We start from the raw sequence: 17,801 nt of genomic DNA, 5'->3' as shown, positions 1-17,801 counted from the left end.
GGTCCTGACCGCCACGGCCATGTGAACGTGGACCTCCGTCTCTTGAGCTCCTGTCAGCAGCTGGACATGGGGTAGCGTTGAAATCTCCCCCCATGAATACCATGCCATGCGGTAACCCCAGTATTGTGTCTCTCAATAGTGTCCAGAAGTCAGCGTCAGGCCTATTCGGAGCGTATATATTTATGAAATGCACGGAGTGGGAATGAAGGGTGCCTGAGACTATGACATAGCGGCCTTCTGAATCCGCTTCATGAGATGTCACTTGAAAAGGGCAGCTGAGCCTGATCAGGGTAGCTACCCCATTACATTTACGATGAGCTCTAGACTCATATGTGCCGCCGTACGTTTGATCTCTTAATGGAAAGCGTGCTTGCTGGGGAAGATGGGTCTCTTGTATGAAAGCTATGTCCGCGTTCATTCTCTTCAGTTCCTTAAACATGAGGCGACGTTTCTTAGGGGCGTTAAGGCCCTTAGCATTCAGTGATATTATCTTAATCTCCATCGTGAGAGGCAGTAGCTATGTGTGACAACGTAAGCGGAAACAGGTATAGTATATGGTGGATGCGTCCGGTACCCCATCATCCGCATCCCCGGAGGTTCAACGGGATCCCCGTCCCATCCTCCCCGTCCCCTCTGAACAAGGTAGGTAGAAAGAAAATTGTAGAGAAAAAGAAGGAGAAAAAGTAGAGTGGGAATGAAAGAAAGTAAGAAGTGGCATCCGGACATAGTCCTTTGCCATAGGATTCTGGACTTACCGCCTGCCAGAATAGGGTGGGGACCATGAGCCCACTTCCCAGCCACGATCAACGTCGGAAGGTTCAGTGGGACCTAGGCTCCAACACCTGTACGCCCAATCAATTATCTCATGGACCATATTTCTCAGTACTAGATCCTAATGGTTATGCGGCAGCACCAGGGGCAGCAGGCCCCTCAGCGACAGTGATAACTTGAACATTGAACATTGGGACCCACAGTGTGGGTTAGTAACCTAACGGAACCCCTTTCAAATTGTTTGCTATATGCAAAAAAGTTTTGTTTTTGTGTTTTTCCTGTTTTTTTTTTTTTTAACTTTTTACTTCTAAAGTGCGTTAAAAGAGAGGTTTCTAAGGTTCATCCCAGGCCCAGAGCGCTAGCCTTTACTAACTGGTGACCTCTCCCTACCCCCCTAGTATCCCGGTGATGTAGAATTATTAAAAATCTTTATTGAACTTGTACTGAATTATTGTACTAACTCCATTTTAACCTCACACTGTAACAAACCCTCCATTTTGTCCTCATTACCTGACAGATTCTCCATCTTAAACTACATTACATGACAGAATTTCCCAGCAACATTTAATACAATGAACAGAGACTGTATTTTCTATAAAGACATAGCTGACTCCGGAATTATTGAATCTCCTGTAACATGCAACAAAGTATAACCAAGGCCAGAGCCAAGGCCATGAGAACACTGTACTAATGAAATGTTCTATTCATAAAAGAACCTTTCACCTGATCATGAGACTGACATCACTGACTGTGTAAAATGACGCTCAAGCCCCCCTTTCCACCGAGTAAACCTACCACCTCCCGGTGGGAGGACACCTAGCTAGTCACTCAAATCCCTGAGCCAATTAATAATATTGATGGGTGGACACTGATATAGTCACATAACATTTAATCCAATTAATTATGTTTATTTGTTATTATCTGATATTCAATGATGATGTCATTTTGCCTTTAAAAAGGTCTGCATAACTGTTTTCCAACCAGATGGCATTAAATTTTCTGAAGTGCTTTTAACCTGAACTCCATGTGTCAGTGTGAGCTTACTTCTGCGTATACGCAATTTAATCATCTCAGATTTGGACAGGAACAGATAGACATTTAAACATATTTGTTTATTTCTAAATTAATCTACATCACCGGGTCCCCCCCCCTCCCCGCCCGCCCGCAAACATTAGATAAAAACCAAAAACTGTAAGACATTTCAATCAAATAATACTGTTCGGAGAGGAGTAGCACATTACCCCTTGTTGCTACTTGCTACACGTATCCAAGGTCAGCCCCTCCTCTCTACTGACCAGCTGTTCATATAAATGCTCCTATGAGTAGGGTACTGTACAATGTGAAGGCCCTGATGGTGTAGTATACGGGCAAAAAGAAAAGGTCGAAGTTCTCCCCAGGTTGAAAACATATTTCCCCCTATAAGGCATGCGCACTCCCAGTGGAAAAAGGAGGAGCGGGCATACCCCAAATTTGGGCCCTGCATATAAAAACCCCTATGCTATGAGACCACGGAGGCTGATCTTAGGAGGAGTCACGGAGGCTGATCTTAGGAGGAGTTAGCTCTCGAAATGGGAGCTATCCCTCATGGCTAAATCCCTACGTACCCGGCCCAGTCAGGTGGGGGGGACCCGTGTGTTGTGGGAGTTACCTTTAAGGCTCACATTGATGGCGCCCATAAGGGGCGAATGCTAAGGGCATTAGGGATACTGCAATAGCACTGAGACTACGAGTCCCGTACGATTTCTATCGTAATGAAAAAAGAAAAATAAGGGAAAAGGAATCCAAAAAAAGCCCTCTCCCCACACATTAACAGATCGTATCACACGCTGAGGGTGTTAAAAACGGAGCATAAGTGTATACGTAAATATCGGTAGCCCGACCACTATAGGAAAGTCTCAGCTATACATATTTCCATCGGAGTACCCCGCAAGCCTGAATACGACATAACTATTTACACATATATATATCCCCCAGTTCACAGTTGGAAATAGTCTCTCCGGTGACCACGTCTTCCACCTGCATTATGCTCATGGTTGAGAGGTCCCGTAAAAATGTCAGCTTCCTCGGCACCCCCATCCCAGAAAAAACCCTCCCAAGTGCTACGGGTGGCGCATGGTGGCGCGGGGGAGCTGATGTGGTGAATAGGCTTCCATGGAGGGGGGGGGCAAAAAAACAAAGCAAAATTACGGCAAGGAGTCAGGGCCCTGTACGCGGCCCGGGTATGGGAAAAAAGGGGGTGATGGCCCATGTCCTGCAAATCTGGAAGCAGAGAAAAAAAAAACACCCCAATAGAGGACCGTGGCACTTCAGGGCGACCCATCTCGCTCCCCATGGCAAAGAGGTACCCTCTCCCCTCCCCCCCACCCAAACCCACCAAAGCAATAAAGTCTCACCCCCAGCCCGGAGTCCCAGACAAGTAGGTCGAGGCAGTAACTTACAATACCAGGGGACCTCAGCGTTGGACAGCGGCACCTGCTACCTGCCAGTCGAGGATCCTCCGGGTAAGGAGACATCGTCGGGAGATCCGGCGGAGGGCGCACGTCCAGCTCCCGGAAGAATCGAAGAGGGTCGCCTCCAGGCAGAAGGGTATGTACTCTTTCTCCGTGGAAGACGTTCAGCTTAAATGCATATTTGAGGCCTGCTCCGCGTAGTGCCCCTGTGATAGGCCTCCAGTCTCGTCTTCTCTGTAGCGTGGAGGGCGATAAGTCCTGATATATGGACAAGACGGAGCTCCGGTACCTAATGGGACCGTCTCGGCTCCTCTTGATGACCGCCTCTTTAGTAGTAAAGTAGAGAAATCTGACTATGATATCTCTCGGGGTGTTAGGGTCGGGCCTCTGTTTCCTCAACGCTCTGTGCGCCCGTTCCAGGACCCAGTGTTCCGCCGGTATTGTAGGCAGAAGTGGCTTGAGAATATCTACCAGGAGCCCCTGCAGATCCTCTCCTCTCTCCTCCGGCATGCCACGTATCCGGAGGTTGTTCCTCCTAGAGCGGTTCTCCATATCCTCCAAGGCCAGTTCAGAGTCTACCATATGTCTGGTTACGTGGTTAACTCTGTCGGCCAGGTCATTATAGGCCCGAGCTGAGGAGTCCATGCGTTCCTCTAAGCGCGACGTGCGCTCTCCCAGAGCCCCAATGTCGGCCTGGAGGACTGCAGTCGATCTGGCGATCTCCCCCGCCAGGTAAGTCTTAACCTCTGCGAGTTTCGCCAGTACGAGGTCCTGGTCTGCAGGGGGTGTCCCCGGTGCTGCACAAGGCGAGCCCTGTGGAGAGGCCTCGTCGCCATCTTGGGTCCCGGCCCTGCATGGCCTGTGGGTCGTTAAGAGGTCGAGAACGGTGCTCCCTGACTCGGTAGCCCGTCTCAATTGCTTCTTTGGGGCTTTCTTATCCATATTGAGTACCCCAAGGGGGGAATAGCCAAAGAAAATGTCGCTTTTTGCTGCTTTTGGGCTGTAGGGCTGAGGAGCTCTAGCAAGGCACGTCTATTCCCATCGACGGTCAAGCCATGCCCCCTCCGGTGTTGTTGCTTTTTGTACATTTGTTTACCCAATGTTTTGTACAATTTGGATACATTCTTTCCAATAACCTTTAGAAGGATCATGGCTTCGGAGAAAGCCGTAGGAGGGTGTGGAGGGGGGGTGGGTTCAACTGGGACCGTTGTGGTAGCTTGTGTTCTGATCTGCTCTGCTTGCTCTCTACTTCTTGTCGTAGATGGACATTGCTTTATATGCTTGTTTCGTGTGGCCCTGCTTACATTGGAGGTGTTGCGTTGGTCATATCTCTGCATTTGATCTTACCTAGTTGCCTAGGTGTGGAGCCTATTGTACTTTCTACGTACCCGTGTGTGTCTGAGGTGGGCTTTCGGAGGGTTCCGCCTGTCTCTTTGTATAATCTTCCCACTTGGTTTTTGCTACTTCGACCATGTGGTTTGTCTTTATGTGTTTGTTTGCCATGCTTTCGTATTCCCAGTTCAGCGTGATTTGAGTTAATAGCTCCTGTTTGAGTGGCGCCTGTGATTGCTTCCAATTTCTGGCTAACAGCGTTACTGCAGCTATAAGTATGAGAAATATCAGTTGTCTCTCTGGTTTGTGCCAGAGGGTGAGGTGCATGAACAGGATGCCTTGTTCTGGTGTTAAGTGGCATGGTTGGCCTATCATGTCTGCCACTATCTCCTCTACCATCGACCAGTAAGGGGTCAGGATTGGACACGTCCACCATATATGGTACATCGTCCCTCTATTTCCACAGCCCCTCCAGCATTCCCCCCGGGCTCCTGGGTACATTCTCGCTAGCTTGTCCGGTACCATCTGTATACGATTTTCCTCATGGTCTCTAAGTGTGCGGCACAGGTGGTATGTCCTTTGTGTGCCTGAAAGGCTTGTTTCCAGTCGTGTTCTGTGATGGTGCCCCCTATGTCTGTCTGCCAGGCTATTTTGAAGTCATCCTGCTCTTCTGTATCTATGGTCGTTAATAGGGTGTATAGTTGAGATATGTTTTTTGGGGTATTTTGTCAGACAGGCATAGTTGTTCCAGGGTACTGATGTGTGGTGTGTCTGGGTTGGTGGCCCTCAGATGTGTGGATACGAAGGATTTTAGTTGGAGGTATGGGAATATGTGTCTAGTTGATAAGGAGTGTCTGGCTTGTAGCTCAGGGAATGGCAATATTTTTTCACCCTCGCATACCTGTTTAAGGTGTGTGCATCCTCCTGCTACCCATGGGGGGTGTGGTCGAAGGTCGGGATACTCACTGAGACATTTGCCATAGTCATGTTTCCCAGGGACGTCTCGACTGCTCCCAGTGAGGTCCTAACCATCTCCCATGTCTTGAGCATCCCCGCCGTGGGTGTTAGCATGTCTGCATATTTTGGGCGTATCGTGCATGGCATCTGTAGGAGGTGGTGCAGCCCTTGTTTGCATGCCCAGTGTGCTTCTATGTGCACCCATTGGGGGGGATCTTCCACCGAGCTGGCCGCCCCTATGGCCGCCAGCAGTGTGGCTCTGTGATAGTTTTTGACGTTGGGCAGCCCCAGCCCACCGTCTTTGATCGGCTTTTGTAGGAGTCTGGTGGCTACCCGTATCTTACGATTTGCCCATATAAACTTAACAAGCATCTTTTGGATAGTAGTTAGGTATTGTCCAGGCAGGCGGATGGGGATCGTTCGTAGGAGGTATTGGAGTTTGGGGAGTAACGTAATTTTAATTGCCGCCATTCTGCCCAGCCTTGAAAGAAACTTTCCTTCCTATGATTGTAGTGTGTTTGTGAATGTCCTGATTAGTTTGGCAAAGTTTAATTTGAACAGGCAGGGCAGGTGGGGGGGGTATGAGGACTCTGAGGAATGTAATATGATGTGTCCTCCAATCGAACGAGAAGATTTTACTGAGGTGATCTAGGTGGCTCTGGTGGATTCGTATGCCCATGGCTTGGGATTTGGTGATGTTTATTTTATAGTACGAGTTGAGGCCATATTCTTTAATGGTGTCCATGAGGTTTGGAAGTGAAATTTGAGGTTGGGTCAGTGTCAGCAGGACATCGTCTGCAAATAGATTGATTTTGTATTCTTTAGACTAACATAAATGTGTTTAACCCCTTAAGGACCAAACTTCTGGAATAAAAGGGAATCATGACGTGTCACACATGTCATGTGTCCTTAAGGGGTTAAATAAAGTACATTGTTCTAAATTACAATTTAATTACACATTGTTTTCACAAAGTCACCTAAAGTTCCCTAGAAACTTAGAATTTTAATATGTTTATATGTATATATTTAAAAAAAATGAGAGAGAGAGATTTTCTATGTTTAATTTGCAAGCCCTATAGTTGACAGTGTAACTTTCCAAAGCACCATGAAGACTGGACATACCCTTTTTGAATACACTGGGTTTTCTAGTTTTGCAACTGGTATGCCATGATGGGGGTAATTCTCATTCCTGGGTTGTCATATGGTCTCAAAGGCCCAGCAAACCAATCTGGCAAACTGAAATGGGCAAGCCCTAAATGTGACCCTGTGACTTTCCAAATGCCCATACAAGGGGGTACTGTTGAGACATCTCTAAATACAATTATGAGTGTTTTAGAGCAGTAAAACATATAATGACAATACTATAATCAGTAAAGGGGCATTTATTATGAGAAAAATGCAAAAAACAAATATAAACAATAGGGTTTGTGACTAAGTGGCTGCTAAAAAAAGACTGTACGCACCCCATTTTGAATACCCTGGGTTGTCTGTTTTTGCAAATGGTATGCCATGATTGGGGTAATTTTCAATCCTAGACTGCAACACGGTCTCATAGGCAACATAGGTCCAGCAAACTAATCTGGAAAATATTAATGTGTAAAAGCTGAAATTGGCAATCTCTTGAAAAGCAAAATGTTCTTGCAAACTTTCGTTTACATATTTTATCAATCTAAGAACTATGAAGGCCTTGGCTAACCCAACTGGGAATCAAATCCATGAACCCTTTTATGTTAATTGGTTCTATAGCCTGGCGTTTGATTTGTTCAGTGCAGCTGAAGGGGATTAGCGCACAAGTCTGTTATCTTGTATAACTTGATTGGGATGCTCTGTGGCTGTGTAACCATATAACGAACATATAAGGGTCGCGAATTTGATAAGGAAGGTAATAATTACGGACATGAAATAGATAGGCATTGTTTATATATAATGCTGTTTTTGTTTATATCTAAAATAGAAGACCGGTATTTGATTTTGTGTTATAATGTGTGTTTTTTTTGTTTGTTTGTTTTTTCAGGAAAAATCTTTAAATTTTAGATGTAGAAAAATGAGTCCGCCATCATGGTTGCCACTCTCTGATCTCCAAACCGAGGTAACAAAATATTTCACGTTTCTATTTCTCATCTGGTCTTACGTTAGGTCGTTAGTCAGTAGACCTCTACAAATTATGAGCAGATGGTGTCTCTTCCTGCACCAAACAAAATGCTAGAAATCAAATGGCAAATTTTACCAAAACTTTACGAGAGGTATATTGGGGATTGTACGGTGAGCTAACTGTGTTGGAACATAGAATTTAGAGATACTGACTGCTTTCATTGATTTCATTAAAGGAATCAGTACTCTCTGCTATTGTGATCTTAAGATGTTTTGTTGCTCAGTACGGATAAATAGCTTGAGAAACGTAACTCTGGGAATTCTGCATTAGATTGCAATGCTTTTTATGGCTTTCAATGTTTCAAACTGTTTCATTGACTTCCCTTGACCTTGACCATACATTGCATCTTATGATCATCTTTCAGAGATATTGCCTTTTAGAAGACTTGTAAGAACACTTCATGTGTACATGAATCCCTCGATAACTATAAATAATACTATAATTATCATCCTAGGAAATACATTTAAAGACTTAACATGTTAAGCAGCAGATAGAAATGAATAGAAATGAAAGGTAATAAAAGCTAAATTTACTTATATTTCATTTATCTTTAGGAAGGATACTGGATGCTGAGTCCTGATCTCGGAAACATACTATATATTAACGTACCTTACATGGTTGATGTTTTCCTAATTAAAAAAGGCATCTCTTCTTTGGGTAAGTGTATCCAGTGATGTATTCCTTCTCTTTGCTTGATCACCATTTATACTTTGTTATGGCAGAACTTAGAATTAACACATTGAATACCATAAGCACTACAGAACATTTTAGAGGTAGTGGTGCTAGACGTCTCTGGGTGCAGTTCCTCTATTTTTGTTCAAAAATGTGGGATTCCACTCCACCCTAAGCACACCTCCTATGCAGAATATAGCATAATGAGTAAATGTATCTAGTTATCTTAGCAAATAGAGGCCTTAAAACTGTATAGGAAGATCTGGCCACATCAAATTTATACAGCCTTCTCAGCTTGGCTGAATCACAGATAATCATTTTATTGTCTCTGTGTCAATTTGGTGGTTCTTAACCCCTTAAGGACACATGACATGTGTGACATGTCATGATTCCCTTTTATTCCAGAAGCTTGGTCCTTAAGGGGTTAAAGAGGTAACCATTATTTATCTATGATTAACAGCAAAATCCTCCTCTATCAGAGGGCTTGTCGCGCAAAGGAATTCCTGTATGTTGTTGGTTTTTTTTGTTTGTTTTTTTGGAAAATAGTGTGATGAAAACCACATCTATTGTGTTTCCCGTTTTCATTGCCCTGTTATCTTTGTTGTAGCCAGAGTAATGCCTAACTGTCCTAACCTGTGAGCACCTTTTCAGTAGTGTGTGTGACTACTTGATTGCAGGGTTTTGTTTTTGTTTGTTATTTTTGTTATGTCAGCACCTGACAATTCACAATTTAGTGAATAACCATCTAATAGAGTGCAAAATCTCAAATAAACTTAGTCGAAGTTCTCTACTCCTTTTTATATCAGTGTCGCTCTCTCTGTAAACCCACCAATTTAGTTATTTTACTTAATCTGTAAAGCACGCTGTAAAAATAAATATAATGTATTAATCAAATCAAGTACAGTGTAAAGTGTTGAAGGTAAATGTTTATTTTTGTCATTCAGCCATACCGTTAACTGGGGTATAAATTAATGGAAATAATAACAATAATGTTTTGATTTTTTTTTTTAGGAACCAGAGGAAGGGAAGATATTTGTAGGCTAATTGCCACTCTTCTTGTGCTGCAAGCAGTACGTTGCCACAATTTGATTAATTTGATCAACTTCAAGTCGTTAATGAAACTAGATGACTCCTCTCACATAAGGTACACAAGGCCAATTAAAAAGATTTAAACTGTAATTAACAATAAAGGGCAGATAAAGATGAATATCTGCTAGAAACCAGATAAACTGAAACTGTAATCCATCAGCTGGTTAAAGGGACACTCCACTGGTAATAAATATGGCCAGCACATATATGGTGGATAAATGGCTAAATAAGTTACGGTTCCATGACTGAAGCTCTTTGGAGAAGATGGCCATTGATGTCAGGGTACCTGGAGTCTCTACCTTTGAGAGAGGTAGAGACTTAGAAGTTTATCCGTCCGGACGCCATGTCTCCTCGGTCTCCCGCGGTTCACTCGGTCTTGCTAACGCCGGCCGCGAGGGAGTCACTTCCTTTTATAACAGGAGGACCGGAGGTAGACGTCATGACGCCAACCCGAAACATCCTGCCACTCAAATCTCGGGAGACGAATCAGGACTCGCCGGAGGCGTGTCCTCTCTCCCTAGCCAGGATACTTAACGGTGGTTCTCTCATTCACTCATTGCCCTGTCGTGGTTCTAGTCCGCCTAGTCACACAGTGCTTTATGATTCACTTGTCTTTTGGTTCTGACCCGGCTTTGTTGTTTACTCTCCTGCCTTTCTGTTATCCTTGACCCGGCTTGTCTCTCGCTTACCTGTCCTCTGTTATCCTCGACCTCGGCTTGTCTCTGACCATTCTATTGTAGTTATACGTTAGTCCGGCCATTCTAAGGACCGGTATACGTATCTGCTACTCTTTGTACTTTGCGTGTTGGATCCCTGACCCGATCCTGACATTACGACAGGGCCATGGATCCTGCAGGTACAAATTGTCAGCTTGGTTCTCCTGATCCTAGGTTTGACGCCATGGATCATAGGATGGATCAGATGGCTCTAGCACTACAGGCGCTGCTGTCTCGCCCTATTAATCCACCTGAGGAGAGGCGTAATACTTCTGCTTCTTCTGTGGGTTCGGGGTTAGAGGTAGCTACTGTAGGTGCTTCTTCCCGAATTACCCCACCTGTACGTTATGCTGGTACCCCTGAGAGGTGTCGTGGCTTTTTGAACCAGATCAGTATTCATTTCGAGCTACAGCCTCGGTCATACCCTACTGATAGGGCAAAGGTGGGATTTATTATTACCTTACTCATTGAGAAGGCTCTGAGATGGGCTAATCCGTTGTGGGAGAATGATAATCCATTAGTCTATAACTATAATTCCTTTGTAGCTGCTTTTAAAAGAACTTTTGACCCTCCTGGCAGGAAGGCCAATGCAGCCAGATTACTGTTGCGCCATAGACAAGACAACCAAACACTTGTGGATTATGCACTAGAGTTCAGGTCTTTGGCGGCAGAGGTAAAATGGAATGAACAAGCCTATATAGACGTATTCTTAAATGGTTTATCTGATGTAATACTTGATGAGATAGCGACAAGAGAGCTTCCCGAGAACCTGGAGGATTTAATTTCCTTTATCTCTCGTATTGACGAACGTCTAAGGGAGAGACAGAATACTCGAGATAGAACCGCTAAATCTTCCCCTAGATTAGTACCTTCGTTTCAAATTTCTGAAACCAAAGATCCACAGGTTTCAGAACCTATGCAGTTAGGCCTTACTCGTCTCTCAGAGGAGGAGAGACAGTACAGGAGAAGAGAGGGACTGTGTTTGTATTGTGGGTCCAGAGGTCATGTACGTTTGAGCTGTCCCAGCCGTCCGGGAAACGCTCGCACCTAAGTTTCTCTAGAGGACAGACCTTGGGTGTTTCGATTTTGTCCTCTACTCATAACTACCAAGAACATAGACTCCTATTACCGGTCTCTTTAACTTGGGAGAAGGGAACTTTAGAAACTATGGCATTGATTGACTCCGGCGCTGCTGAGAATTTTATCGACCAAAAGTTTCTCATCAAACACACTATCCCATCCCAGTTAAGGAAGACACCCTTGGCGGTTGAAGCCATTGATGGTAGACCTTTAGTTGAGCCTGTGATTTTCCGGGAGACCACACCTCTTTACTTAACTACTGGTATTCTACACAAGGAGGAAATATCCCTACTACTCATTTCATCTCCTTCTGTTCCCATAGTCCTGGGATACTCCTGGCTTAAGAGACATAACCCCGTTATAGATTGGAAATCAGGGGAAATAGTTTCATGGGGCCAGAATTGTCAAGTGAATTGTTTAAAGAAAGTGTCACCTCTTTGTAGTGTCAACTCACTTAATAACGCTACTGACTCTACCAAAGTACAGATACCGTCCTTGTATCAAGATTTAAAGGCAGTATTTGACAAAAGAAAGGCTGATACCTTACCGCCACATAGGCCTTTTGATTGCAAAATTAATTTACTTTCTGGTACCATGCCCCCCAGGGGTCATGTATACCCTTTGTCCACGAATGAAAACTTAGTTCTAGAAGAGTATATTCGTGAAAACCTAGACAAGGGGTTCATTAGAAGATCCTCCTCTCCTGCTGGGGCTGGATTCTTTTTTGTTAAAAAGAAGGATGGTTCTTTGAGACCTTGCATTGACTACCGAGGCCTTAACAAGATAACCATCAGAAATGTTTATCCGATTCCCTTGATCACCGAGCTTTTTGATCGATTAAAAAATTCTAAAATTTTCACTAAGTTAGACCTTAGAGGTGCTTATAATTTGGTGAGAATCCACGACGGTGACGAGTGGAAAACTGCATTCAATACTCGATATGGGCACTATGAGTATACTGTAATGCCTTTTGGTCTCTGCAATGCTCCGGCAGTATTTCAGGACCTTATTAATGAGGTTCTTAGGGAGTTTCAAGATGACTGTGTAATTGTATACCTTGATGATATTCTTATACATTCCAGGGATATTGAGACTCACCACAGACAAGTCAGGAGGGTTTTACACAAACTTCTTCAGCATGGCTTGTACTGCAAACTAGAGAAATGCAGCTTTGACCAATCCCAAACTACGTTTCTTGGTTATGTGATTTCTGGGGAAGGGTTTGAAATGGATCCGGAGAAGCTCCAATCCATATTAGAGTGGCCTTTACCTCAGGGTCTCAAGGCTATCCAGAGATTCATTGGTTTCTCTAATTACTACAGACGTTTCATTAAGGGATACTCCTCTATCATTGCTCCCATCACCAACATGACCAAACAAGGGGCTGAGACTAAGAATTGGTCTACTGAAGCTCTTCGGGCTTTTAAGACACTCAAAGAGCTGTTTGCTTCCGCACCAATTTTAGTTCACCCTGATACTACTCTACCTTTCCTACTCGAAGTTGACGCTTCTGAGACAGGTATAGGTGCTGTTCTGTCCCAAAGGTTGGGTGTAGATAAACCATTACATCCTTGTGGATACTTTTCCAAAAAATTGTCCGGTACTGAAAGCAGATATGACATTGGTGACAGGGAACTACTAGCGGTTATAATGGCCTTGAAGGAGTGGAGACATTTATTGGAGGGTACTTTGCATCCTGTTACTATTTTGACAGATCATAAAAACTTATCCTATATTGGGGAGGCTAAACGACTATCATCTAGACAGGTTCGTTGGTCCATATTTCTCACTCACTTCAACTACGTACTCACATATAGGCCAGGTTCTAAGAATTCTAAAGCCGACGCCTTATCTCGCCAATATGAACCTGCTGCCGTATCTGAGCCGGTTTTGTCCTCTATAGTACCCAAGTGTAACATTATCGCTAACACTACTCTCAAAGTTCATTCCCCGCTACTTGATCAGATAAGGAACTTGCAGCATCTGGCACCTAGACTGACTCCGGCTTCCAGACTTTTCGTTCCCCCTGAACTTCAATTGGAGCTCTTACAGTGTCTTCACGAGAGTAAGGTGGCTGGTCATCCGGGTGTTCGCAAGACGTATTCTTTGATCTCCAAGGATTTCTGGTGGCCGTCGTTACGGAAGGATATTAAGGATTTTATCGGGGTTTGTGTGGTCTGTACTAAAACCAAACTACCGCATACGCTTCCTTGTGGTCTTCTACAACCGCTGGAAATTCCTGACAAACCTTGGTCCTGTGTGGCAATGGACTTTATTGTGGATCTGCCGGTTTCTAAAAAGCACACTGTTATCCTCACCGTAGTCGATAGGTTTACCAAGATGGCACATTTCGTACCTTTGCCTAAACTCCCGACTTCTCCTGAATTGGCGGAGGTCTTTGCTAAAGAGATTTTTCGTTTGCATGGGATTCCTTCGGAGATCACTTCTGATAGAGGCTCCCAATTTGTTTCACGTTTTTGGAGGTCGTTCTGTTCTCAATTAGGCATCAAATTGAATTTTTCGTCCGCCTATCATCCTCAGTCTAACGGAGCTGCTGAACGAACTAACCAGAAGATTGAGCAATACTTACGTTGTTTTGTTTCCGAACACCAGGACGATTGGGTCGGTTTGATTCCTTGGGCAGAGTTTGCGCACAACAATCTCGTTTGTGACTCCACGCATTCAAGTCCCTTCTTCATGAACTATGGCTTTCATCCATCCATTCTTCCCCCGGTTTCTCCTTCCCAAGGAGTGCCGTCGGTTGATGTCCATGTGGCCAATTTGAGGAAGTTGTGGGATCAGACTCGACAGATTCTTCTACACAATTCTGTACTGGTAAAGAAACATGCTGACAAACGTAGAAGGGCGGCTCCGAATTTTGTTCCGGGCGATAGAGTGTGGTTGAGCACTAGGAATATTCGTCTTAAAGTTCCTTCCATGAAATTCGCTCCTCGTTATATTGGTCCCTACAGGATCTTGACTCGAATTAACCCAGTGGCATATCGTCTAGCTCTTCCAGCTACTTTACGCATCCCGAACTCCTTTCACGTGTCATTGTTGAAACCTCTAATCTGTAACAGATTCTCCTCCACAATCGCCCCTCCGCGCCCTGTTCAGGTGGAGGGTCAGGAGGAATATGAGGTTAACTCCATTATTGATTCTCGTGTCTCCCGGGGACGAGTACAATATTTAGTTGACTGGAAGGGATATGGTCCTGAGGAGAGGAGTTGGGTACCACAAGAGGATGTTCATGCTCCTCGTCTTCGCAGGGCATTTCACTCCCGCTTTCCATCTCGCCCCGGCTCCTTCCGCCCGGTGGGCGTATCTGAGGGGGGGGGTACTGTCAGGGTACCTGGAGTCTCTACCTTTGAGAGAGGTAGAGACTTAGAAGTTTATCCGTCCGGACGCCATGTCTCCTCGGTCTCCCGCGGTTCACTCGGTCTTGCTAACGCCGGCCGCGAGGGAGTCACTTCCTTTTATAACAGGAGGACCGGAGGTAGACGTCATGACGCCAACCCGAAACATCCTGCCACTCAAATCTCGGGAGACGAATCAGGACTCGCCGGAGGCGTGTCCTCTCTCCCTAGCCAGGATACTTAACGGTGGTTCTCTCATTCACTCATTGCCCTGTCGTGGTTCTAGTCCGCCTAGTCACACAGTGCTTTATGATTCACTTGTCTTTTGGTTCTGACCCGGCTTTGTTGTTTACTCTCCTGCCTTTCTGTTATCCTTGACCCGGCTTGTCTCTCGCTTACCTGTCCTCTGTTATCCTCGACCTCGGCTTGTCTCTGACCATTCTATTGTAGTTATACGTTAGTCCGGCCATTCTAAGGACCGGTATACGTATCTGCTACTCTTTGTACTTTGCGTGTTGGATCCCTGACCCGATCCTGACAATTGAATAAATATATACTGTGCTGTATGAGTGGTTAAGTAAATGGAATTAAGATTTTCGATAGAGATATGTGACACTCAATACCAGAGACCAAGTTAGAGGGAGTTATGGAATTGCGTTCCACTTGTTACCTCACCTGAATAATCTTATCGACTATCCATCTGCTCTTGTCCACTCTACCATTGCTATCAGTTTGAGGTTGGATGCCCATATTGTATTTATGATATAGGATATAGATTGTAGACAAAGTCATATTGGTATGGCTGAAATAATAACAGTGGGAGCTGTCAAATGTAGCAATAGTACTTTCTATTTTACTTGCTTTCACCATCTGATTCCAATATAACACGTACAATTATTATTTAACTTCTTTATTTTGCACTGCTAAATAACAATTTAATGCTTTTATTTTATACAGTGAATACTACCCATCTGTTGATAAAGCAATCAAATGGGCACGGAAAGCAGACCAACAATACCCAGGCATCTGTGTCCGACTTGGTTTGGGGAGAGACTGGGATTTTGCAACAAAACAGTTACTGAGAATTGAACCAATGAAGCCATCTTCTGAACTCCATCCAGCTTTGCGAATGATATAACCAGAGAAAGCTTAGATAATATTACATTATGCATTTGGTAATCAATGAGCATATTTTTCGTACAGACGCTACTTCCAAAATGCACTGACCCCTTTTATCTGCGGGACACTCAGTCCCGATTTGGGGGCTCCTATAATCATCCCACGTTTGTTCTGTGATTGCTTTAGAGCAGAGCCATCTTTAATATTGATTGGACCCTGGGTAAAGCATTTGCTTGGGCCCCCTGGATCATGGCCCCCCTCCAGCCCCTCTCATGCATTCATGCCCTCCACTGCAACACAGTGGCGAGGAAAGAGATGCAAGAAATTGTTTGGGCCCCCTATCGCAAGGGTGACCAAAAAATAGATTCCCATCTGTCGTGCAACTCCAACAATGCTTTGACAGCTGGGGCTCTACCATTTTTCCATGTTTGCAGGGTTGTGTTTAGCACTGAGCAGTGTTTGTATGTATGCATGTTTTTGTATGGAGTATATTTGTGTAAATGTAGGGGTGTGTTTATATGTAATTTTGGTGTTTAACACAGAGGTATGTTTGTAAGTAGTGTTGTCATTTCAATGAAGGAGTGTGTTTTGTATGTAGTGTTGAAGTTTGAATGCAGTTGTATATTTGTGTGTAGTGTTGGGTGTTTGAATTCTGAGATGTATGCACATATACACACACTGAACCACATACAGATATGCAGATATGCACACTGACATACATGCATATATAAAGACACATATACACACACTGACAGAAACACAGATACACATACACACATAGATATACATACTGACAACATACAGATACACACAATGACACCCATACAGACACACAGATACACAACCTGGCACACATTTATACATACACACAGATACAAATACTAGCACACATGCAGATACACACAATGATAACATATAGATCTACACAGACACATATAATGACACACACACACATTAACATACTGACACACACATATATACTGACAGACATACTGACACACATATACTAGAATAGATGAACACAGGCAACACTCCACGATAAAGATGGTAAGTTTAGTTAAGGGTAAACCACCCCATTAAAAGTGCAAAATGCCGCTTTTTGGCTAAAAAGAGTCTTAATTATGCATTTTACGCTTTTTTTATGGGTTGGTTTACCCTTAAATATACTTACCATCTTTATCTTGGAGTGTTCCCTGTGTTCATCTATTATTGTACTACGTTGGTGGATTCAGCTGTGTCCATCCACTGAGCACCTCCTTGCTAGATGGCTGGATCGCAATGTAGAACCTGTGTGCAGGGTTTGCTATTTCTTGGGGAACATACATATACCGACAGACATATTGACACACATACACAGACAGACATACTGACACAAGCATACACACACACACACACTCTGACAGACATACTGACACACAGACAGACATACTGAAACACACACAGACACATACACTGGCAGACATTCAGAGACTGATGGACATACTGAAGTACACAGTAGTACACAGTGGTAGTGCCAGTGTCCTCTGTAGCCTCGTCAGTCTCCTATGTTTGATAACAAAGCTGCAGCAACAGTTATAGAGGGTGTAAAACTGAGTGCTGTTTCTGCTCCTCCATTGTCTGTGTGCAGGGCTGGAAATAAAGTGGAAGGTATCACTTCCCATCTGCCTACTATTAGCCTATCCCGCCGGAAGTGCTTTGCAAATAACCCTTCAAACTTCATATGCCTAAACACCCCTTATTCCCTAACCTTTACTTAACCCCTCCCAAAACCTAAACAAACTCTTTCGATTGTCCAAACCTAAATCAAAACCCTTTACCCTAATCCTAGGTTTCACCTCTTTTAAAAACACATTTAAAGGTTCACTCCAAGCACCATGAACACTGAAGTGGAATCTGTATGTATAGCGTTTGGTTTGAAATGCTGCACATACTTAGATTAAACCCCTTAACTGTTGGAGAAGTAACCCCACCTCTGGCAATGTTATGTCAGTCGTTCGCTGAAAGCAGTCAGTGGTCGATGGCTTGTGCAGCTCTGGGCAAGGCGGACCTTAGAAATATGTGCCTACAGGTACCTAAAAATGTTATTTAATCTTCTAATAGTAATTAC

At 44.1% G+C, this 17,801-nt stretch overlaps 1 protein-coding gene across 1 annotated transcript in view; it reads left to right on the top strand.

The window, feature by feature from the left end:
* PARP4 (poly(ADP-ribose) polymerase family member 4) overlaps window positions 1-15,994 on the top strand; it is a 142,564-nt gene extending 126,570 nt beyond the window's left edge. Inside the window, exons 36-39 of the mRNA XM_063429975.1 lie at window positions 7,525-7,599; window positions 8,217-8,319; window positions 9,346-9,478; window positions 15,533-15,994. Of these exons, the coding sequence (XP_063286045.1) occupies window positions 7,525-7,599; window positions 8,217-8,319; window positions 9,346-9,478; window positions 15,533-15,713 (492 nt within the window). The 3' untranslated portion in view covers window positions 15,714-15,994. The remainder of the gene's footprint in view (window positions 1-7,524; window positions 7,600-8,216; window positions 8,320-9,345; window positions 9,479-15,532) is intronic.
* The last annotated feature ends 1,807 nt before the right edge of the window (window positions 15,995-17,801 follow it).

Source organism: Pelobates fuscus, chromosome 1 (assembly GCF_036172605.1).
Source record: "Pelobates fuscus isolate aPelFus1 chromosome 1, aPelFus1.pri, whole genome shotgun sequence".
Taxonomy (NCBI): domain Eukaryota; kingdom Metazoa; phylum Chordata; class Amphibia; order Anura; family Pelobatidae; genus Pelobates; species Pelobates fuscus.
This window is presented reverse-complemented; position numbering and strand designations above follow the sequence as displayed.